This window comes from Palaemon carinicauda, chromosome 14 (assembly GCF_036898095.1).
Source record: "Palaemon carinicauda isolate YSFRI2023 chromosome 14, ASM3689809v2, whole genome shotgun sequence".
Lineage (NCBI taxonomy): Eukaryota > Metazoa > Arthropoda > Malacostraca > Decapoda > Palaemonidae > Palaemon > Palaemon carinicauda.
In genome coordinates this window covers 35,675,671-35,699,889 of record NC_090738.1, presented here as the reverse complement: position 1 = coordinate 35,699,889, position 24,219 = coordinate 35,675,671, and the positions used below count along the sequence as shown (strand labels likewise).

The window sequence follows — 24,219 nt, the reverse complement described above, 5'->3', positions numbered from 1 at the left end:
TTTAAGGGCGAACTCTATTCATCTTGATGTGTCCATTCCTTCTGTTTCTTTCCTCAAAATCAGTATAGGAGTATGTCTCAACCCTTTCCTGTGGAATAGTCTTCCTGATCTGTTAGTTGAATTGGTGAAATTTCAGAAGTTCAAACTTGCTGCAAATGCTTTTTTGTTGAATAGGTTGAAATAAGTTTCATTTGATAGTTTATATACGACTGATTTATTTCAACATTGTTCCTGATCTTAATATAACTTATACTGTATACTTTTTATCATTTCTCATATTTAGTTCATTCATTACTTCCCTATTTTAATTCCACACTCGGCTGCTCTACTGTTGGAGCCCTTTGGCTTGTGGCATTTTGCTCCCCCACCTAGGGTTGTAGCTTGGCTAGCAATAGTAATAACAATAATAATAATTATAATAAAATAAAGACCACTTTCTTAAAGTGAGAAGATTCCCTATCCCTTACTGCTATTACTGTAGTTTTCAAGGAAATTCCATAACCCTGCGAGTTGTAAAGGCTGTTGGAAGTTGCAACATCCTTCTCTTTCTGTGCTTTTGTGCAAGATAAGATATCAGTTCTCCAATCTCTAGAGTCCTTAAAGGAAGTCTTACAGCTTGATCTTTCAGATAGCAAGTTGTTCCCTTTTGGCTTAATAGTTCCTTTGCTTCCTTAGTTTATAGTACTGTAATGGGTCTAAATATAAAACCTACTTTACCACTAACACCTGCAAACTATTCGGCACTAATATCTTATAAGACCTACATGTAAAAAGATATCACCCATGAAAGTTATTGAGATTGTTTCTAAAACATACAGTACTCTATATGGTTATGTATTATTTGATAATATGAACTGTATGATAAAAATCATTTAATGCAGTATGTGATAATGAAATTATTCTCTCCCTTTTGGTATCTGACGCTTTGCTCTGGTCACCTCAAGACATAAGCATTTCACTTAGTAGAACCTTGACAACTAGAGCTTGCCCTATATGTAGCCTCATACTTTACACAGTATTCATTTATCTAGTGAAAAGAAACTTCTAGTATAACTCCTTGCCTAGTTTCTAGCATTATCAACCTTTGCCTAGCTCTATGTATAGTTGTCTAAAGTTTTGCTCTCAATTTCATACAACACCGAGCGCTTAACGCTTTCTTTGTATTTTAAAAGCCTTGATCCTTATACTTATCCTTCAAGCTAAAGGCCTCAAGCTTAACACCTTTTGCTTATACTTATGCCTAATCTTTGTGCTGGGTTGAATTCTCTTGGAGGCTCATGACGAACAGTGAAAATCCCTCTTCTACATAAGGCACAGATTTGTATCTTGTCAAAGCTCTTCTAATTAGGAACTTTTAACACCTTAAAGTTGAGCAACACCAACTAGAGTACCATTACTATATCCTAATGTTAGGAAACTAAGCTTCAATATCCTCTTGATTCAGTTAAAACTTCTTTCCTTTGATTTGAAGGCATTCTAGGGTTAGCATCTTTCCTTTTGTATACGTTTTTACTAGCTTTTGTAGTTGGCAAGACTAACTTGCCCCAAATTTTGGAATGGCGCCTCAGGCAAACAAGGAACCTCTTTAACACCCCTAAACCACAGACACCTACTATGAAGAGGAAGCTGGAACATCATCTACTTTGGCTATATTGTACTTTGTGAACATTCATATGGCTGACAGAAAATAATTTCAAGAGCCCTAATGCCACTTATTTGCGACACTGCTCCGCTGCTGAGTCAAGAATTTTTCTCTAGTTAAAGCTAGACCTCTCTCAAGGTGCAGATCTTTTTGCGACTTACTCACAAACAGGCTTTATAAACATATGTACATCTTCCTCTGAATAGCTGACTGCATTTGTTTGGTTAGGTTATTGAGCCAGAAACTTTACATTTTATACTAGTGAGCGCTGCATCTCTGTAGCTCTTTAATATTCAATTTTGGGCACACAATTCAGTAATATTACTTGAAATATATGCTTAATTCAGTAATACTTGCCCAAAGATCTAACATTTAAGATCCCTTGCAGCCTTTCTTAACACATGCCTAACTAAGACATTATATCAAAGACTGAAACAGAACCTCCCAACAATTTGCTAAAAACAAACTAACTTGGCCCTCAAAGCTATATCTCAGCGCCATAGAAAGAACTGTGATAAACATGGCTTTTTCAGTCCTTCCTTAATGCTAACACCTTTGCCAATGATTACAATCAAAGCATTATTTGGAAAAAAATTTCTCTTTATAGGAAAGAAACTTCCAATAGGGATTTTTCTTCTTTCATCATACTGATATGGAGAACTACAAATATAGAATGTTTAGTCTTGTAAGCCTCGATACGTTAAGTCTTATTTTCATAATGGCTCTTACTTTCCAGCCATTGTAGAGGAAATTACCTTTTCTTCGGTCAATAACTTTCAGTATTCTTTATTTAAAAGCTCAGAACATAGGTGGTGTAGGTTCTTGCCATTATCTATATTTAGGAATAATGTATTTACAATTTATACAGTAATAACTCAATTTACTACAATTAATTTGTCTATTATACCAACAAGTTAAATCCAATACATATTTTAGGACCTTGTATATTAACGGACAGGTCGATTCAAGGAAGTGCCTTTCCTTTCTCTCATGCTCTTGTAGGTTTACATATTAGAATACTTAGAATACCATTGATTATAAGACGAGTTGGTATTTTCTCAAATCATTACTGTATTTCAATATATTTGAAGGATCTCCACAGCAACTGCCAAAATCAGCCAATCGTCTAGAACTCTAGATAATGTAATAGACGCATTTCGTTGTCATGAGCCCAAACTGACACGAAGGTGAATACGCTGGTGAATATTTGAGGCGTTGTTGATAGACTGGAACACAGCACCTTTAAATGGAAGATGCACTTCTCAATCACAAACCAAAGGTACTTCCAGGAGGGGGGGGAGATGAATTTGGATCTAGAAGTACACATCCTTCAGATCTATTGTCATCATATAGTCCAATGGCCTCATTGCCTGCCTGACCATGGCTGCACTCTCCATTTTGAACAGAGTTTGTAGAACAAACTCGTTCAAAGCTGAGAGGTCAATTATGGGTCTCAAGCCTCCAAATGCTTTCTCGACAAGAAAGAGCTTACTAAAGAAGTCTGGGAACCCGATGATGAACTCAAGGAGGGTGCCCTACTCTACAGTGTTTTGGAATTCCACCCAAAGGGCGATGGACTTTGTTGACCCCTGACGAGAGGATGATGATTTCATCGGTGGAGCAATTAGAGGAGGAAGAGAGCTGATGAACGAGACATGGTATCCATAACATATTACATCTATTACCCACCGTTCTGCTTTGTCTTGTAGCACATTTTCCACTTGGGTTGTAGGCATCCCTCCTGGTGGTATTGTGGAGGGATTGTCCCCTAGCAGGGGCGTTGACCTTGCCTCTCTTCTCCTTGTCTTCTGTGCCATAGGCCCTGTCTACTGGAGAAGGGCAGTTGTTGTCGTTGACCTGGTCTACATACAGAATGAATAGGTAGCAGACTTTCCTTTAAACTTGCCTTATGAGCCTGTCTTGCTATAAACGAAGGATTCTTATGGCCGGAGGTATAAGCAGCCTATGGTTGTCTGAACAAGACTGCTCAGTGGAGGAGGGAGCCTAGGCTTTCCTTCCTACACTTTTCTGCTACTGCATCTACGTCTTTCATTGAGAACAAGGTAGGGCCTATGACAGAAGTGTTACAAAGGTGTAAGACCTCCATGCAAGTGATCTGCCACTAAAACTTTGTGGCTACAGCATTGCACCTATTAAGGGCCCAGTTGGGTCACTAGTTGGCTGCCTGGTGAGTAAGAAACTGAACAGCTCTTGCCCCAGTAAGAACTAAGTTCTTAAAAGCCTTACACTTGATGGGCTTTGAAAGGTCTTTAGTATCGATGAGGAAACCAATGGTACCCAAAGAATGGTCCACCCAAGAGGCTGCCTCAAGTTACCATGGCCTTGTTTATCATGTTTAGGCAATCAGACTCTGCAAAGGCAACGGGTTAGGGGGCTAACCAGTTTGTTGACATTCCATAAGCTAGGGCTTGCTCTGGGGGGTGTCAAAGGTAAAGGGAATGCCCCTTGCATCTTATTACTTGTAGTGACATACAACCCCCAGCTTAATAATTCTAGTCAACCTTTCTACACTCAAGTTGTCTCTCCTTGCTGACACCTTATCCAGAGCTTCCAAGGCCAAAATTGACCAAGGAAGCTTCAACCTGGGTCTGTCGGCCCTGGAAATACTGTAAAACCTATCAGTGACTGCCTTTTTGGAGAAGAAATAGCCACACCTAAGACATTCACCTTCCTAATGCAAGCGAGAACTAGCAGAAAGGTAGACTCCGATTCGCCCTCCTCTGGATCAGTTGGCTTTGGATTGGACTGGCTGGCCGAGAGAGAATGCTGCCTGAGGCGTCAGAATCTTCTAGCGAGTTGTCTAAGTCTTACCCCTCTGGTGCTGTTCCAAGCCGACGCATGGAGTGTTGAAACCCAAAAGTGATTCCCCATCTTCCTTTTGGTAAGGGGAATGAGAGCGTAGGCTGGATGTCCCTCCAAGTCCTTGGGTTGATACCCATGCAAACAGCCTTGATCTTAGGGGCTATTTTCAAATCTTTATTCTCCCACCTTTGCAGATGGACAGGAATCAAAGAAAGAAGGCTACCCAACACCCTCCTATCCTTCAGCCCCTTCATATCCAAAAACACAGGATGTGCTTGAAATTGACTACCAGATCATTCGACCTCATGCCTCTTGTTCGAAGGCAAGGGCGAATGAGGTATTATCCCAATGGGAGAGGATGAAATTCATCCACATAAGAGATTTCTCTAGGCAATCTAAAGCCTCTATGAAGTCTAGGGTGAAATGTGTCACCCCAAGCAGTCAACTGTTGTTGATATCTAAGATGTTTGTTATGCAATTTTAGAGGCACTATACCTAACTCATTAAATTGGGGAATCGGTCTCTGCAGGACCTGAAGCCTAACTTCCTCAGGTAAATTACATGAGAGATGATTGTAAATGTCAATCTTATCTAGAAACATGCATCCCTTGAATTGGTTCAGGGTAGGGATTGTGGCAAGCGTTTGGGGTACCTGGCGAGTAAGGATAGGTAGAGTGGAGCACTCAGGAGCATAAGGCTCCTACAATCTAGAGCTAGAGCTCATTGATGACTTTCATAAGTTCATATTCGTCTAGTATGTTAAGTAGACATGATTTGGGTGATGGTAGTGAGAGAGCTCAGAAGAGCTAACGTGAAGGTGCACACTGGCATTTCTGAGCTTGTTGTGAGAAAGCAGTAGTTCTCACAGGTGAAAGCAATTACGCGTGTTTGCGTTTCTGTCCTACGTCAGATGGTGGCCAGGCATGACTGCTCACGTGTTGTGACGCGATGCTCGTCAATACTCATGTGTCACCACAAGGGGGAGCATGTAGCAGGAGCTTTCCCGAGGGAAACTCAAGCAGAAAAATCTTCAGGAAGAATTTGTGCTAAGGAAGTGCTTGGCTCTGGGGTCAAGAGACCAAGAAGAGACTCTCTCTTCTTGACTCTGGATGGAGATGACCCAATGGCATCTCTGGCAGGAGCAGAAACTCCCTCCTGCCTAGCCTACAAGCCAGCACCTCCGTCAGCCTTCTCTTGGAGGGCGAGCCATTCAACCCCAAGGAAGGCCACAAAAGACACAATGCATTCAAACAGTCATCAGACTCCTCTCGAGATGAAGACTCCCCCATATCTCTAGGGGAAACAGGAGGGACTGCCTGCATTGAAAGTTGCCCTAAGTTATACGGCTATCACTCTTGCCCGAGCGGCCTCCAGAGAGGTCAATGAGAAGACTTTGTTAGGTACTTTGATCAATTCTCATTTGCAAAAAGGTCAAAGTGGATTAAAGGTGGATATGCTATATTGGTTTCAGTTTCTCACCATATGGATCTGTATAAGAGGCTTGTAAGATTTTTCAGTCATGAAAAAGGATCTTAGGAAAGTCTATATTTATGCACAGGATATCAACATTTGAAGAAGAGTTATTATCCAGAGAACATGAATTTCCCAACTCATCTCAGACAGCCCAACCTTCTGCTGAGGAGATGTACATATGGTGACCATCCTAGTAGAACTTCAAAAATATACATCATAACAGTATTACCTTGACCTCTTCAGTAGGTGGCAGATCCCGATTGCATTTCTAGTATCTCTTTAAATTCAAATACCAACTGAGCCTTATATATTAAAAACCTCCATCTGATCCTATTATAGTGCCTGTCAGTACACCTGCATTCCACCAGCCGCAAAAGGGATTAAGATTCGCCATTCCATCAAAATTGGACCTGCACTTAGGGCAGAGTATGACAATTCAAATGCATCATTCAATCACATCAGCCACCACAAATTCTACAAGCAGTCTAACCTCACCCTCTTTCACATTCTAGGATAAATTTACAGTAATCCAAATTCAATTCCACACTAGTATTTTAACTGTGTAACCATCCTGATAGGAGGGAAAATTACGTGGTAAGTAAAGGTGAAAAACTGAGGTACATATGAATAACACTGAAATTTGTTCGCCCAATCAATGACAAGTTTAGAGGAGTGGGGGGATGGGGGAATTTGGGCCAATTCTATAAGTTCTTCAGACAAAATTATGCATAATTCACCCTTTCTCCTAAATATGAAACGGTGAAGCACTGCTATGTATATCTCAAGAAATATACAGAGTAGTGTGTCTCAGAATATTAGATAAGGAATTATTTCTAATGATGCATAACACCCTCTCTTGGTCTATTACCTTTTTACAGGGTTGATGATAGTAAAAGTACTGGGTACGCAATTTAGTAAAAACACGCCTGAAATTATGAGATTTCATCACTAAGAGAATTTACTATTTCTGTAAACAAGGGGATTAAAAATTCTACGTACTACAAATACAGTATTATACTTCACTGCATGAGGTAATGTTTTATAGAAACAAAATTTCTTACCCACTAAATTATGTTCAGCACCAGTCACAATAAGGTTAAGGGAACTTTTGGAAAGTTCCCGTCTGGTAGGCTGTGTTATAAATTCTCCATCCACAAAAGCTAAACGAACAGATCCTATGGGACCTTGCCATGGAATATCCGATACTGCTAATGCTGCAGAAGCTGTAAGATGAAATAAATGAAGGGTAAGTATAAAATACACCTGAATAATATTACACAACTGAAATGTCAGAACCGATAATTTCAAAAACAATCTTATTCTTGCTATGCATATATGTGAACTATGATATACAGGTACTGTACAGTAACTAGTCTTTCATACTATTTGCTGTTACCTACTTTCAGCACAAAATTTGATACTTTAGAAGCTAAATACAACAACATTCCAATATGGTTATCTTAGAATAGTATTCTGCACGAAAATAATAATTATTTTTATGAAACTCCCGATGTTCACGGTGCTATTCTCTCAAAGCTTGGCTTAATATAAACCTTTACCCTAAACCTAAACAAAATTCATGTTTTCTCTCCTTTCATTAGGCATAGTCCTCTTTTAAAGTATTAAGACAATCTGGCAGTTAATGACAACCCCCGCATGAGTGCAAAGAAGATCCCCTAACTTTTCAGTTCTCTCACCATTCTCGGGTTGTTGGGTCGGTAATCGTCACATGCTTACTGTTCCTCTAATGAAAAGGTATGTTCAGTTGGTGATTGACAAAATTACGAGATCCAGACGTATAAGGAAAATAGTATTTAGTTCAAGAGGAAACTTAAGTTGATTAGTGGGGATAATGATAATACCATTCTAACCACTAACAAGTTTAGTGGTTCGATAATGAAGAGCTTTAAAAGCTCTTCACCTCTTTTTGCTTCATTTTTTAAACCTAAAAGTTGCATCTAAGACCAGTAAGTCTTGGGGTAAAGGTAAGATTTATTCCCTAACCTGACCAGCTTTGAACCATAGTCTATCAGCTCAAGTTTCACCAAGCAAATCTAGTACACCAGTCAGTAAGGGTTTTTAAAGATGCACAATGCATGATCACCTCTCTATGAACCTCAAACTCTCAAATGACTTCAGGTCCATCTATTTCAAAACCCTCACATTTCTGTGATCCAGTCCTATCTTTATGACCACTGGGTTCCGAGACAAAAGACCAAGCTGATAGCCTGGATCCTAATATCCCATTACTCGCTAAAGTAAACGTTGGCGTAACCCACGTTTGAGAGAGAAAACTATCAACATGTTAATATAAAGATTAATGTGTTGAAAATTAGAAGAAAAAATATAACAATCCCGAATTTAAACAAGACTTATGCTGTATAGAATATTAGTGACAAAGAAAAAGGAAAATAAAATTCAGACAGATTCCAGAGTGAAGTTCGACATGGTCTGCTCTAAGTTCATTTCTAACGACGAAGCTCAATTTAAAAACTTGTTACTCAAAAACTATTAAACTAAGAGACTATGTAACAAACTTTTTAACAATAATACCAGGAAGCTTCTTTGCACCTTATTAAAAAAATAAACAATGGACCAGACCGAACATATGATCACCTGCATTGATGCATGCAACATCAGGATCATGAAGGCCATCTACTGCTAACAACTGACATGAAACTTGTGTGTCACCATAATATCCTTCTGTGAACAGGGGACGGATTGATCGATCTGGAAAAAGTACTTGTATCATTACACTGACAATCCAATACATGTATTTTTAAAATAATATGCAGTATACCAGAAAGCTGAAATTTTGTTCCTCGATACAGAACACAAACTGCAACCCAAAAAAGGTATTTCAGAATGTCAGAACTTCTGCCCATTTCATTATTCTAACTTATGAAAGAGCAAACTGGGGCAATAAATTTTCATAAAAACTTGGGTACATACAAATGAGATGACATGAAAATGTCTCATAATTTTTCTAATATCAATATAAGTGAGAAATATCACACCTAAATAGCAAGGAAGAGATTCGGTGAGTAACTATACTTCAATGTTATGCATACAAGGATTACTTGCTTTCCATTCTAACGCAAAACTCTACTAGACAGTATTGATAGATCTTTGTTTACACTTACCAATGATTCTACCAGTAAGAATTTCTTTGTCTGTTGGAGCCAATTCTCTTCGTAGGTAATTTGAAGGGATACGTCCAGCAGCTGCATATTTTTGACGGTAGTCTACAGTTAATGGCATGAAACCAGGGTGAGGTCCCCCTCGATTTTTACTTACAGCTGTAACCAACACAGACGTATCACCTATTGTTGCTAGTGCAGCTCCATCTGCAAGACGTGCATACTCCCCTGTTTCTAGGAGTAATGTCCTTCTGTAAGATGTAAGGAAGGTTGGTAATAAGCTCCTGTATAAAGTTACCAACTGTAGTGAAGGCACTAATACTCCTCACTAAATTTTACAAAAATAATGAGAATCATGCATTTCTAAAACTAAAAGTCATTTACCCATGATGAAATAGAATTGCAAAGAAAAAGTACAATGCTTTATATCTGAAGTGTTGCAACATACAGTAAACAGAAAAGGAATAATTTCCCCTTTTTTGCAGAGTAACCACTCACTTATACCTGATACAGTAATACCTTGACATAGGAGTATAATACATTCCTGGACCAAGCTCGTACGTCAATTTGCTTGTATCTCAAGTCAATTTTTCCCATATAAAATAAATGAAAAAAATATAATCAGTTCCCGCCCTTTGAAAAACACCCAAATCAATGATAATAACAATGGAAAAAACATTCTTTTTAACTGCTATACTATATAGTATAATCATACTTCACATACACTCACAAAATTATATAAATAATTACAGTACTGGACTGTGATATGCAATAAAATGTGGTTTTATTATGGATTTCTTACCTTTGAGACAGACAATAGCGGCTAACAGCGGTGAGTGCGGAGGAGGGAGGGAGGGAGGAAGGGAAGGAGAGAGAATTGGACGGGACCGTATTCATTGTTCCTTACACACAGTATAACACAAACTTAAAATCAACTTAACCGAACTTGGCTTAATATTTACTAAACTTTGTAAGCGTGCTAATATCTCAATATTGTGTGCGTACAATGGCTCGTATCTCGGAGCGCTCATATGTCAAGGTATTACTGTACCTAGATGCATTAGTATTAATCATAAAGAAGAGAAAAATCATTTATAATAATAGGAATAGAATAAAGAGATAAGACAGATCAGTCTTGGGAGTGTTTGGATAAGATCCGACAATGTACCCCTTAAATCCTCATGATTATATCTCAAATTCTAAACTGATCACAAGAGCAACATCTAGACACATCATAAGTCGACGTTCAAACTGTAAATCACGTTCATCTCCAAGTTGGTCATCAAGTCTAGCATTAAAATGGTCTGGTCTATATTCAAGCTGAAACCATGCCCCGTCGGGATGTGTGGTATTAATAGTAATTAAGACTGAGCAGCTTGTCCCAGATGTGTAATATTCATGCAAGCTATAAAAAAAAAATCTAAAGTAGACAGGAATGGTATTTTGAGTATTCTTTTGCATTTAAATTGGTCACACTTATATAAGTGGTGAGCCTGTTGTTCTCTTGAATAAGAATCTGGTCAACAAAATTGATATTCATATCTCCTGTTGTGTGTTAAAATGTTATTTTCATTAGTAAAATAAATTTTTGAATATACTTACCCGATGATCATGTAGCTGTCAACTCTGTTGCCCGACAGAAATCTACGGTCGGGATACGCCAGCGATCGCTATACAGGTGGGGGTGTACACAACAGCGCCATCTGTGAGTAGGTACTCAAGTACTTCTTGTCAACAAGAACTCAATTTTCTCCTCGGTCCACTGGTTCTCTATGGGGAGGAAGGGCGGGTCCTTAAATTCATGATCATCGGGTAAGTATATTCAAAAATTTATTTTACTAATGAAAATAACATTTTTCAATATTAATCTTACCCGATGATCATGTAGCTGATTCACACCCAGGGTGGTGGGTGGAGACCAGCATACATGTTAACAAAGAAGCTAAGTATCCCGTATCTTATTTTAGCCGTTATTCAAAATAACAAACATAAAATAAATAAGTACCTGGTAAGGAAGTCGACTTGAACCATTACTCTGCTTTTTTTAAGTACGTCTTCCTTACTGAGCCTAGCGATCCTCTTAGGATGCTGAGCGACTCCTAGGTGCTGAAGTATGAAGGGCTGCAACCCATACTAAAGGACCTCATCACAACCTCTAATCTAGGCGCTTCTCAAGAAAGAATTTGACCACCCGCCAAATCAACCAGGATGCGGAAGGCTTCTTAGCCTTCCGGACAACCCAGAAATATTTCAAGAGAAAGATTAAAAAGGTTCTGGAATTAGGGAATTGTAGTGGTGGAGCCCCCACCACTACTGCACTCGTTGCTACGAATGGTCCCAGAGTGTAGCAGTTCTCGTAAAGAGACTGGACATTCTTAAGATAAAAGACGCGAACACTGATTAGCTTTTCCAAAAGGTTGCGTCGAAAATATTTTGCAGAGATCTATTTTATTAAAAGGTCACGGAAGTTGTGACAGCTCTAACTTCGTGTGTCCTACCTTCAGCCAAGCTTGGTCTTCCTCATTCAGAAGGGAATGAGCTTCTCGTATTAACAGTCTGAAAATAATAGGATAAAGAATTCTCTGACATAGGCAAAGATGAATTCTTAACTGAACACCATAAAGCTTCAGACGGGCCCCGTAAAGGTTTTTAAAATAGAACTTAAGAGCTCTTACAGGACATAATACTCTTTCTAGTTCATTTCCAACCATACGATAAGTTTGGAATAACGAACGATATTGGTCAAGGCCGAGAAGGCAGCTCGTGTTTGGCTAGAAAACCAAGATGTAGAACATGTAGCCGTTTCGGATGAAAATCCGATGTTCTTGCTGAAGGCATGAATCTCACTGACTCTTTTAGCTGTGGTTAAGCATATCAGGACAAGAGTCTTAAAGGTGAGATCTTTCAGGGAGGCTGATTGAAGTGGTTCGAACCTGTCTAACATAAGGAATCTTAGAACCACGTTTAAATTCCAACCAGGTGTAACCAAACGACGCTCCTTCGTGGTCTCAAAAGACTTAAGGAGGTCCTGTAGATCTTTATTGTTGGAAAGATCTAAGCCTCTGTGACGGAAGACTGATGCCAACATGCTTCTGTAACCCTTGAAAGTGGGAGCTGAAAGAGATCGCTCTTTCCTCAGATATAAGAGGAAGTCAGCTATATGAGTTACAGAGGTACTGGTCGAGGATACGGATACTGACTTGCACCAGTTTAGGAAGATTTCCCACTTCGATTGGTAGACTCTAAGGGTGGATGTTCTCCTTGCTCTAACAATCGCTCTGGTTGCCTCCTTCGAAAAACCTCTAGTTTCCGAGAGTCTTTCGATACTCTGAATGCAGTGAGACAAAGAGCGTGGAGGCCTTGGAGTACCTTCTTACGCGTGGCAGACGTAGCAGGTCCACCCTTAGGGGAAGAGTTCTGGGAACGTCTACTAGCCATCGAAGTACCTCGGTAAGTTATTCTCTCGCGGGCCAGAGGGAAGCAACTAGTGTCAACTTTGTCCCAACGAGAGAGGCGAACTTCTGCAGTACCTTGTTGACAATCTAGAACGGAGGGAATGCATATAGATCTAGATGAGACTAATCTAGTAGAAAGGCATCTAAAAGAACCACTGCTGGGTCCGGGATAGGTGAGCAAAGAATTGAGAGCCTCTTGGACATCGAGGTTGCGAAGAGATCTATGGTTGGCTGGCCCCAGGTGACCCAAAGTCTCTTGCATACATCTCTGTGGAGGGTCCAATATGTTGGAATTATTGTCCCTTCCTACTGAGACAAACTGCTAAGACATTCAAGTTGCCTTGGAAGAAATTTGTTACTAGTGAAAAGTCTAGACCTGTTGAACAGGAGAGGAGGTCACTAGTGAACTCGCACCATGTCAGAGAGTAGGTCCCTCCTTGCTAGGAGATGAACATCAAAGCAGGGAGTTGTCCGTGTTGACCTCCATTACTTTGTCTTGAAGGAGAGACCTGAAGCTTTTCCAGGTCAGACGTACTGCCAGAAGCTTCTTGCAGTTAAAATGCATTGTCCTTTGACTCGAGTTCCATAATCCCGAGCATTCCCTACCGCCTAAGGTCGCACCCCAGCCTACGTCCGATGCGTCTGAGAAGAGAACGTGGTTGGGGGTCTGAACAGTCAGGGGAAGACCCTATAAAAGGTTGATAAAGCCCTTTCCTCAGGTTAGACCAGACTTATCTTCCGGAAACCGGGATCGAGACCGCTTCTAGCGTCTCGTCCTTTTCCAGTGAAGAGCTAGATGAAACCGAAGAGGACGGAGGTGAAGTCTTCCAAGTGACACCAATTGAACCACGGATGACAGTGTCCTAACCAGACTCATCCACAGCCTGACAGGGCCGTATTCCTTCTTCAGCATCTTCTGGAAGGATAGCAGGGCTGGGGATTGATCTTCTTGTTCAGCCATGTCCTCATCAGAGGGTTCCTCATCCGAAACTGATGAGGAAACGGCAACGGAGTGGGCAACGTCTGACTCGCTGAATCCGGTCGCACTGGTGGATGCGTGACGGAGCCGGACACAAGATCATGGTACTGCTGCACAGTCTGTGAACTGTCAACCATGGGGATGCGAGGAAGTACAGCGACAACCCGAAACTGTCTAGACTGTCTGGGTAGTACAGACAACCCCTTATCGGGTTGCTGAGGTTGCCGCACTGCGTCACAACAAGTCACCCTGCTGGTTGTTGAACGTCTTCCCAGTGAAACACTGAACGTCCACAACCACCTCCGAGAGTAGCTTAACGTCAACGTGCGACTGGCAACCCACACTGGGTCGCACCGGTGGAGGAACCATCTCAACTGGCGGACGTGAGTAGGATACCTCAGCGTCAACAGGGCGTACAACCAACCGGTAGGAAGGTCGTTGGCAAGAAGGTTCTTCTCCGTAAAAAATCCTCTATCAAGGACTAAGCTTGGACTGCATGTCTTGCAACAAAGCCCAAGGTCTATGGGAGCAGGTGTGGCAACAGACGGGGTTAGCGACTGAAGCGGAACCATTTACCCTCCCTGGAAACATATTATGCTTAAATTAAAGCAGCTTAAGGCTCCTCTCCAAATGACAGAGTCCTCAAGGGAATATCAGAAGGAAAGAGAGCAGCACTTTCTCATCTACAGGAACCATATCCGAGAAAAGCTAGGTTCCCTCAGTGAGGGTTTCACTGGTGCAAAAGCAGCAGACCAGAAGGCAACGTTATGAAACTGCTTGACAGTCTGTGAACTGTCAAAAACTGAACTGTCAACCACAACAGGAGCGTGAGGACATACAGCACTGGTGTATAAGTAGCAGACCAGAAGGCAACGTCATGTAACTGTTTGACAGTCTGTGAGATAGCAACAACCAAAGTTGTGTGGGGAAGCCTCAACTCCTGACTGACTAGTTTGCTGCGGGCGAGTGGCGGTAACCACAGTGTGTTGCGGAGGCTGACACACCGTGTCAAAACACGGCAGCTTGTGGTAGCTCACGCACGGCAACGGAGTGCTCTGTGTGTGGGAGTCATCATACATCTGGCAGGGTTGACTGTGCATGGGTGGAGGAGCTCTCACAACAAGAGTGTGAGAGCAGGAAGCCATGCCGGGCGCACAACCGTGGGAGGTGTAGGCCCACGGGTGCATCGTCAACCTTCTCCGCAGTCGGAGTGTGGGAGCTGGCAACAACAAAAGCAGAGTGCTGGAGAGTGGGAGGGGCTGCGGTGGGTTGCGGAGCATGCTGTATGGTATGCGGAGCATGCTGTATGGTATGCGGAGCATGCTGCATGGGTTGCGGAGAAAGCCGCATAGTGCTGGAACCCGGCAGCTCTACAGCACCTTCCCACTGCTGATGCGGAAGCTCACGCATGTCAACGGATGGAGCAGCAAGAACATGCGTCTGGCAGGGTGGACTGCGCATCGGTGGTGGAGCTCTCACAGGTGGAGTGTGGGAGCAGGCAGCCGCAGTATCTGCTGAGCGCACAACCTCGGCGGGTTGTAGGTTAACAGGTGCAGTGTTAACCTTCTCAGCATGATACTCCTGCATGAATGCCGCAAGCTGAGACTGCATAGTCTGCAGCATGGACCACTAGGGTCTATGAAAGACAACAACAAACGGAGCTACTCTCCGTTGTGACTGAGGGTCTAAAACAGCTGGTGCGGCAACAGACGGAGTTATTGCCTGTTGCGGTACCACCTTGCCTCTCTTGGGAGGTGTGCAGTCGTCGGATGACTGGAGCGAGTCCGAACTGACCCAGTGGCTACACCTAGGCCGTTGGACTTGCGCGGAAGGGACCGACTTGCACTTAAAAGCTGCAAGATTTGGTCCATGGTTTCTGCGAGAAACTTCTTCCGCAGACGAGGAATAAATGGGCTCTCTCGTCTTTGTGTGGGTGGGGTGATCACGTCGGCAACGTGTGTAGATACACCCAAAACCACGGAGGGAAACGTCTGTTCGTATATCAAGCCTGTGGAACCCATAAGTCCTTCGACATTACTTCTCCCCTGGGCTTGGGAGCTTGTAAGAGGTATCGGACAAGGTGAACAACTGGCACGAACAAACGAACCCTCGAACGCAACACTGTAACACTTTGCGCATATCACTTTATCACTTTTGATTTTCTGTTTGCACTTATTTCACTGAACTCGAAACTTTAAGTGATTTGTACCTGAAACACGCAATCCTATCCTTCATTAAAAGGTAGTAATTGCGAAAACAGTTTTACAATGTAACAGAAAAAACATAATGAAAGATAAAGAATTCAGTGGCTGGAAAAGAGACTAAACACTAGATCAAATAAACTACGTTTAAAATCTCTCACCGCATAAAGCCTGGGAACAAGAATAAAAATCTAGAAGCGTTTTACCTTCTTCCCCTATAGCGACTAGGGAGAAGAGTAAACAACGAGAACAACGTTACCCGCTTGAACGAAACGTTTATCCTCCTCTCTCTCCCTCCGTCTCTATCTCTCTCTCTCTCTCTTGACTTAGAACCTGAGAGATGAGCCCAATTATATATCGTTAAAATATATTATTTGTTAAAGGAAAAAAACTGAAAGGTTTCCCAAATAAAAAGTTCCTTTATTAAAATTAAAACCATTTAAGTTAAGAAAGAATGAACGAAACGCTAGAATCGGTTTACTCTTACTGCAACGTGAAACCGTGAAATACTCTCTCTCTATCGTAACGATAGAGCGCAAGTTGAACGTTCTGAACGTCAACAACTGCGGAGACTAAACTAAACGTTAGTTCATCTTTGAAAACAGTACGAGACTATCAAAGAAATTCTTTCAAAAACATTAAAATTAAAATAGCATAAATTCTTAACAGGAAATACGATATGACGGGCTCAATGTTAATTAACTTCGGTTCCAAGTAAGGACCGCCTACTATTAGGAAAGGTCGCATATAAACAAACATAAAAATTAATTTTTATAAGTTTATAATAAATGGAAAGTTAATCGAAGAGGCCTATAAATGGCGGAGAGATATAAAATAAATCTATAACTTTGTTAAGCAAAATTACCAAAAACCTAAACACACTTCCGTCTAAGGGAAGGGTCGGTCATTAAAAGTGAAAGAGAGTCTATACTCTCTTCGACACCAACACTTCCGTCTAAAGGAAGGGTCGGCCATTCAAAAGTGAAAGAGAGTCCATACTCTCTTCGTCACCATAAGTAAATCTATCCAAAACGAGTTCAAGTTTGAAATGAAGATAAAACCCCTGCATAGCGAAAGCTCAAAACTGGAATAGTGTACTTCACCAAAAAGTTGTGAAAACAAATCCAGTTAGGGACGGCGTATTAGTAGGTCTTGCCGGTGGCACGACAGAGGAAAAATGTTATTTTCATTAGTAAAATAAATTTTTGAATATACTTACCCGATAATCATGTAGCTGTCAACTCCGTTGCCCGACAGAATTCTACGGAAGGGATACGCCAGCGATCACTATACTAGAAGGGGGTGTACTCACCAGCGCCACCTGTGGCCAGGTACTGCAGTACTTCTTGTTGACACCACCTCAATTTTTCCTCGGTCCACTGGTTCTCTATGGGGAGGAAGGGTGGGTCAATTAAATCATGATTATCGGGTAAGTATATTCAAAAATTTATTTTACTAATGAAAATAACATTTTTCAATATTAAACTTACCCGATAATCATGTAGCTGATTCACACCCAGGGAGGTGGGTGAAAACCAGTGTACATGTATATCAGTAAGCTAAGTATCCCGTATTTCATATTATCAGTTATTCAAAATAACAATGAAATAATAAGTACCTGGTAAGGAAGTCGACTTGAACCATTACTCTGCCTTTAATAAGTTCGTCTTCCTTACTGAGCGCAGCGTTCCTCTTAGGAGGCTGAACAACCCTAAGGTGCTGAAGTATAAAGGGCTGCAACCCATACTAAAGGACCTCTACACAACCTCTAACCTAGGCGCTTCTCAAGAACGAATTGACCACCCGCCAAATCAAACAGGATGCGGAAGGCTTCTTAGCCTACCGTAACAACCCAAAAAACAACAATAAAAGCATTCAAGAGAAAGGTTAAAAAGGTTATGGGATTAAGGGAATGTAGTGGCTGAGCCCTCACCTACTACTGCACTCGCTGCTACGAATGGTCCCAGGGTGTAGCAGTTCTCGTAAAGAGACTGGACATCTTTGAGATAAAATGATGCAAACACTGACTTGCTCCTCCAATAAGTTGCATCCATAATACTCTGCAGAGAACGGTTCTGTTTAAAGGCCATCGAAGTGGCTACAGCTCTCACTTCGTGGGTCCTTACCTTCAGCAAAGCAAGGTCTTCATCCTTCATGTGAGAATGAGCTTCTCTAATCAGAAGCCTTATATAATAAGAAACTGCGTTTTTGGACATAGGCATCGAAGGTTTCTTGATGGCACACCATAAGGCCTCTGACTGTCCTCGTATAGGTTTTGACCTATTAAGATAGTATTTCAGAGCTCTGACAGGGCAAAGAACTCTCTCTAGCTCGTTACCCACCATGTTGGAAAGGCTAGGAATTTCGAACGATCTAGGCCAAGGACGTGAAGGAAGTTCATTTTTAGCTAAAAATCCGAGCTGTAAAGAACATGTTGCTGATTCGGATGTGAATCCTATGTTCTTGCTGAAGGCGTGAACCTCACTAACTCTTTTAGCTGTCGCAAGGCAGACGAGGAAAAGAGTTTTGAGAGTAAGGTCTTTGAAGGAAGCTGACTGGAGAGGTTCGAACCTAGGAGACATAAGGAACCTTAAGACTACGTCTAGATTCCAGCCTGGAGTGGACAAACGACGTTCTTTAGAAGTCTCGAAAGATTTAAGGATGTCTTGTAGGTCCTTGTTGGAGGAAAGATCCAAACCTCTGTGGCGGAGAACTGAAGCCAACATACTTCTGTACCCTTTAATCGTAGGAGCCGAAAGAGATCTAACATTCCTAAGATGTAACAGGAAGTCAGCAACTTGGGTTACAGAGGTATTGGTAGAGGAAACTGCATTGGCTCTGCACCAGCTTCGGAAGACTTCCCACTTGGATTGATAGACTCTACGAGTGGATATCCTCCTTGCTCTGGCAATCGCTCTGGCTGCCTCCTTCGAAAAGCCTCTAGCTCTAGCGAGTCTTTCGACAGTCTGAAGGCAGTCAGACGAAGAGCGTGGAGGTTTGGGTGTACCTTGTTTACGTGAGGTTGACGTAGAAGGTCCACTCTTAGAGGGAGAGTCCTGGGAACGTCGACCAGCCATTGTAGTACCTCTGTGAACCATTCTCTTGCAGGCCAAAGGGGAGCAACCAGCGTCAGCCGTGTCCCTTCGTGAGAGACGAACTTCTGAATGACTCTGTTGATGATCTTGAACGGCGGGAATGCATATAGGTCGAGATGGGACCAATCCAGCAGAAAAGCATCCACGTGAACTGCTGCTGGGTCTGGAACTGGGGAACAGTACAAAGGAAGCCTCTTGGTCATGGAGGTGGCGAACAGATCTATCGTTGGCTGACCCCACAAGGTCCAAAGTCTGTTGCACACGCTCTTGTGAAGGGTCCATTCCGTGGGGATGACTTGATCTTTCCTGCTGAGGCGATCTGCTGAGACGTTCATATTGCCCTGACTGAACCTCGTTACCAGTGTGAGGTTTAGACTTCTTGACCAAATGAGGAGGTCCCTTGCTATCTCGTACAGCTTCCTCGAATGGGTCCCTCCCTGCTTGGAGATGTAAGCCAAGGCTGTGGTGTTGTCGGAGTTCACCTCCACCACCTTGTCTAGCAGGAGGGACTTGAAGTTCATTAAGGCCAGATGAACTGCCAGCAGCTCCTTGCAGTTGATGTGAAGCGTTTCCTGTTCCTTGTTCCATGTTCCCGAGCATTCCTGTCCGTCCAAGGTCGCGCCCCAGCCCGAGTCTGATGCGTCCGAAAAGAGATGAAGATTGGGGGTCTGAATCGCTAACGATAGACCCTCCTTGAGAAGGATGTTGGTCTTCCACCACATGAGAGTAGTCTTCATCTCTTTGGTGACAGGAATAGAGACCGCTTCGAGCGTCAAATCCTTGTCCCAGTGAGCTGCTAGATGGAATTGGAGAGGGCGGAGGTGAAGTCTCCCTAACTCGATGAACAGGGCTAACGATGACAGGGTCCCTGTTAGACTCATCCACTGTCTCACCGAGCAACTGTTCCTCTTCAGCATGCTCAGAATGCACTCTAGGGCTTGGCTGATTCTTGGGGCCGATGGAAAAGCCCGAAAAGCTTGACTCCGAATCTCCATTCCCAGGTAAACGATGGATTGGGAGGGAATGAGCTGGGACTTTTCTAAGTTGACCAAAAGACCCAGTTCCTTGATCAAGTCCAAAGTCCAGTTGAGACTCTCCAGACAGCGACGACTTGTGGGGGCTCTTAACAGCCAGTCGTCTAAATAAAGGGAGGCTCTGATGTCCGCTAAGTGGAGGAATTTTGCAATATTCCTCATCAGACGCGTAAACACCATAGGCGCTGTGCTTAGGCCAAAACACAGGGCTTGGAATTGGTACACAACCTTTCCAAAAACGAATCTCAGGAAAGGTTGGGAGTCTGGATGAATAGGAACGTGAAAGTAAGCGTCTTTCAGATCCAACGAGACCATCCAGTCCTCCTGCCTGACCGCTGCTAGGACCGACTTCGTCGTCTCCATAGTGAACGTCTGCTTGGTGACATAAGCATTGAGCGCACTGACGTCTAGCACCGGTCTCCAACCTCCTGTTTTCTTGGCCACCAGAAAGAGACGGTTGTAGAAGCCCGGGGATTGATGGTCCCGGACTATCACCACTGCCTTCTTCTGTAACAGGAGCGACACCTCCTGGTGTAACGCTAGCCTCTTGTCCTTTTCCTTGTAGTTAGGAGAGAGGTTGATGGGAGAAGTGGTCAGAGGGGGATTGCGGCAGAATGGTATCCTGTAACCCTCCCTTAGCCACTTGACAGACTGAGCGTCTGCACCTCTTCTTTCCCAAGCTTGCCAGAAGATCTTGAGTCTGGCTCCTACTGCTGTCTGGAGAGGAGGAGAGTCAGTGTTTGCCTTTCGAAGTCTTGGGACCTTTCTTAGACCTGCCCCTGAAAGCGTCTGGACGGGTACTTCCTCGGCTGGGGGCTCTGCCACGAAAGGGCGGAATAAATCTTGTAGCAGGAGTATCGGTCACTGGGGTGCGGTAAGTTCTAGGAACTGAAGGAGCAACCTTAGCCTTACGAGCTGAAGAGGCCACAAGGTCATGAGTGTCCTTCTGAATAAGGGCCGCAGACAATTCCTTGATAAGCTCCTCAGGGAACAGGAACTTAGAAAGCGGAGCAAAAAGTAACTGAGACCTTTGACAAGAGGTGATACCAGTGGAAAGGAAAGTGCAAAGTTGTTCCCTTTTCTTGAGTACTCCTGAAACAAACATGGAGGCAAGTTCGCCGGACCCATCGCGAATTGCTTTATCCATACAGGACATTATAAGCATGGCCGAGTCCTTGTCAGAAGGGGCAGTCTTCTTGCTCAAGGCCCCCAGGCACCAGTCGAGAAAATTGAAAATCTCGAAGGCGCGAAAGACACCCTTTAAGAAGTGGTCTAAGTCGGAAAAGGTCCAGCAGACCTTAGAGCGCCTCATAGCCGATCTACGTGGAGAGTCAACCAAACTTGAGAAGTCAGCCTAGGCAGAGGCAGGGATTCCCAAGCCTGGTTCCTCTCCTGTGGCATACCATACGCCCGCCTTAGAAGTCAGCTTAGTAGGAGGAAACATAAATGAAGTCTTCCCTAGTTGCTGTTTGGACTGCAACCAATCCCCTAACATTCTTAAAGCTCTCTTAGAGGATCTAGCAAAGACGAGCTTAGTGTAGGCCGACTTAACAGGTTGCATGCCTAGAGAAAACTCAGATGGAGGAGAGCGAGGGGTAGCAGAAACAAAATGATCCGGGTAAACCTCTCTGAAAAGAGCCAGGACCTTGCGAAAGTCAATGGAGGGTGGTAACGACTTGGGTTCCTCCACGTCCGAAGAGGGATCATCTAGGTGCGCAGCTTCCTCCTCAGAAACCTCATCACCTGAGTGTTGAGAAGCGAGAGGTAAAGTTACAGCGGTATGCTGAACAGCAGAATCCTGACAAGCGGGTGCATAAACACTTGCGGTCTCATCCTCAAGTCTCTGTTGAAGAGGATGAGGGCTGGTAATGACAAAGTCATGAGGCTGGGATGAAGGAGGTTCTGCGGAGGTTTGAGGAGCAAGTGTGGTGAGAGGCGACTGTAGTAAAACCTGAGGTTCAGGCTGCAAAGACTGGTCAAGTAGAGGAGAAGGTGGTAGGTGCATGCGTTGAGGTGGCTGACTCATTGCATGAGGTTCCTGTCTCAAGAGTTGCGCTTGCTTCAAGGGTTGAGGTGGTTGCGCAGTAGCAGATTCCTGTCTCACGAGTTGAGGTTCTTGAGGTGTGAGCTGCGAGAGTTGAGGTGGCGGCTGCGCAGAACGCGGTTCCTGTCTCACGAGTTGAGGTTCTTGAGGTGCTTGCCTCGAGAGTTGAGGTTCTCGCCTTGAGGAAAGTGGAGGTAGCAGCTGCGAGAGCTGAGGTGGCTGCCTCAAGGATGGTAGAGGTTGTCGTACCTCAAGAGGTTGCTGCCCCGAGGATGGTCTTACTGCAAGAAACTCTTGCCTCAAAGGAAGAGGAGGTTGTAAGGCATAAGATTCCTGTCCCCATTGTTGAGGAGGTTGTCGCGTGGTAAGAGATTCCTGCCTTAAGGAAGGTGGAGGTTGCTGCACAACGCTGGTAACTGGCAACTCCCAACGCGGTAGCTCACGCATGGAGGTAGCTTGAGGAACCTCAACTTCGTACGTCTGGCAGACTGGACTGCGGTGAGGAGGTGCGCTCGCAGGAGGAGGTGTAACCTTCTCTGCCTGAAACTCACGCATTAAGACCGCAAGCTGCGACTGCATGGACTGCAGCAAAGCCATCTTGGGATCAACAGACGATGAGGTCTGTTGAGGCAAAGCCTTAACAGAAGATGAGGTCTGTTGAGGCATCGCCTTACCTCTCTTAGGAGGTGTGCAGTCACCTGATGACTGCGGCGAGTCAGAGCTAACCCAATGACTGCATCCGGGCTGTTGAACTCGTGAGGTCTGGACTTTACGTTTAAGAGGTCTTGAGACCTGAGTCCAGCGTTTTCTCCCCGAAAATTCTTCTGCAGACGAGGAAAATAAAGGCTCAATCGTCTGAGAGTGGAAGTGACGATCTCTGTAAGATACGCCCGCAACCACCGAGGATACTTCTGTGCGCCGATCAAGGCCTGCCGAACCCTTTTGCCCTTCGACATTGCTTCTCCCCTGGGCTTGGGAGCTTGCAAGAGGTCCCGGACTGGGAGGACGACTGGCACGCACAGAAGTACCCTCACGCACAACACTGACACTGACACTAGCACTCGGCACAGCACTGGCACTACCACTTCCCACTGCACTTTTCACTTTAAGTTCCTTAACGTCCGCCAAGAGGAACTTGTGGTCACTCACTACCGATTCCACTTTATCACCTAAAGCCTGAATGGCACGTAAAACATCAGACATATCAGGCTGAGCACAAATAGTAGGTTCGGGGGTAGCCACTACAGGGGGAGGAAAAGGTTGAGGATCATGGGGTGAGGAATAAAGCGAAGAGCGAGCCGAACTCCTCCTAACTCTCTCTCTCTCTAACTTAGTGGTATACTTAAGGAATCGAACAAAATCAAGTTCCGAAAGTCCGGCGCATTCCTCACATCGATCTTCCAACTGACAGGATTTTCCCCTACAGTCGGAACAAGCGGTGTGAGGATCAACCGAGGCCTTCGGAATACGCCTAATACAAGTCCTACATCGTCTTTGGGGAGGAGCTTGAGAAAGGTCGGACATCTTGAATCAAAGAACTAGTCAAGGGGGATTCCAAATAAAGCAAAAGATCGTTAACCATTAATCAAATCAATATAAAAGCTATCTAAGCTAATAGACAAGTTTCCAGTATAGCGAAAGCTGAAATCTTAGAGCAATACTTCACCAAAAACCGTGAACAAGACTCCAAAATTATAAGCGTATCCATATAGGTCTTGCCAGAAGCACGACAGAGGAAAAATTGAGGTGGTGTCAACAAGAAGTACTGCAGTACCTGGCCACAGGTGGCGCTGGTGAGTACACCCCCTTCTAGTATAGTGATCGCTGGCGTATCCCTTCCGTAGAATTCTGTCGGGCAACGGAGTTGACAGCTACATGATTATCGGGTAAGTTTAATATTGAAAAATTGAGTTCTTGTTGACAAGAAGTACTTGAGTACCTACTCACAGATGGCGCTGTTGTGTACACCCCCACCTGTATAGTGATCGCTGGCGTATCCCGACCGTAGATTTCTGTCGGGCAACAGAGTTGACAGCTACATGATCATCGGGTAAGATTAATATTGAAAACTAAGGAGTAAAAGACAACCCCTGGTTATATAATGATAGTGGACACACTTATTTGGAGAAGCAGGAGGCCTTTCATCTTGAAAGGGTTACAGATCAGGTTTGACTAGGAATAACTATACTCGGCTAAGAACTGTTGATCAGAGAGTTTATGCTTCAACTGAAAAGCAATATAATTTGATCATAAAAGAAACCCTTTGCTTAAACTAGATGACTGTCATTCACTGTCCAAAGAAAAAGGCAACTTTTTTGACGGATATGTAAGCT

At 43.5% G+C, this 24,219-nt stretch overlaps 1 protein-coding gene across 1 annotated transcript in view; it reads right to left on the bottom strand.

The window, feature by feature from the left end:
- Positions 1–24,219, bottom strand: part of PNPase (polyribonucleotide nucleotidyltransferase 1) — a 185,568-nt gene that overhangs the window by 80,958 nt on the left and 80,391 nt on the right. Inside the window, exons 4-6 of the mRNA XM_068386971.1 lie at positions 9,082–9,329; positions 8,555–8,668; positions 7,000–7,161 (exon numbers count right to left, since the gene is read on the bottom strand). Of these exons, the coding sequence (XP_068243072.1) occupies positions 7,000–7,161; positions 8,555–8,668; positions 9,082–9,329 (524 nt within the window). The remainder of the gene's footprint in view (positions 1–6,999; positions 7,162–8,554; positions 8,669–9,081; positions 9,330–24,219) is intronic.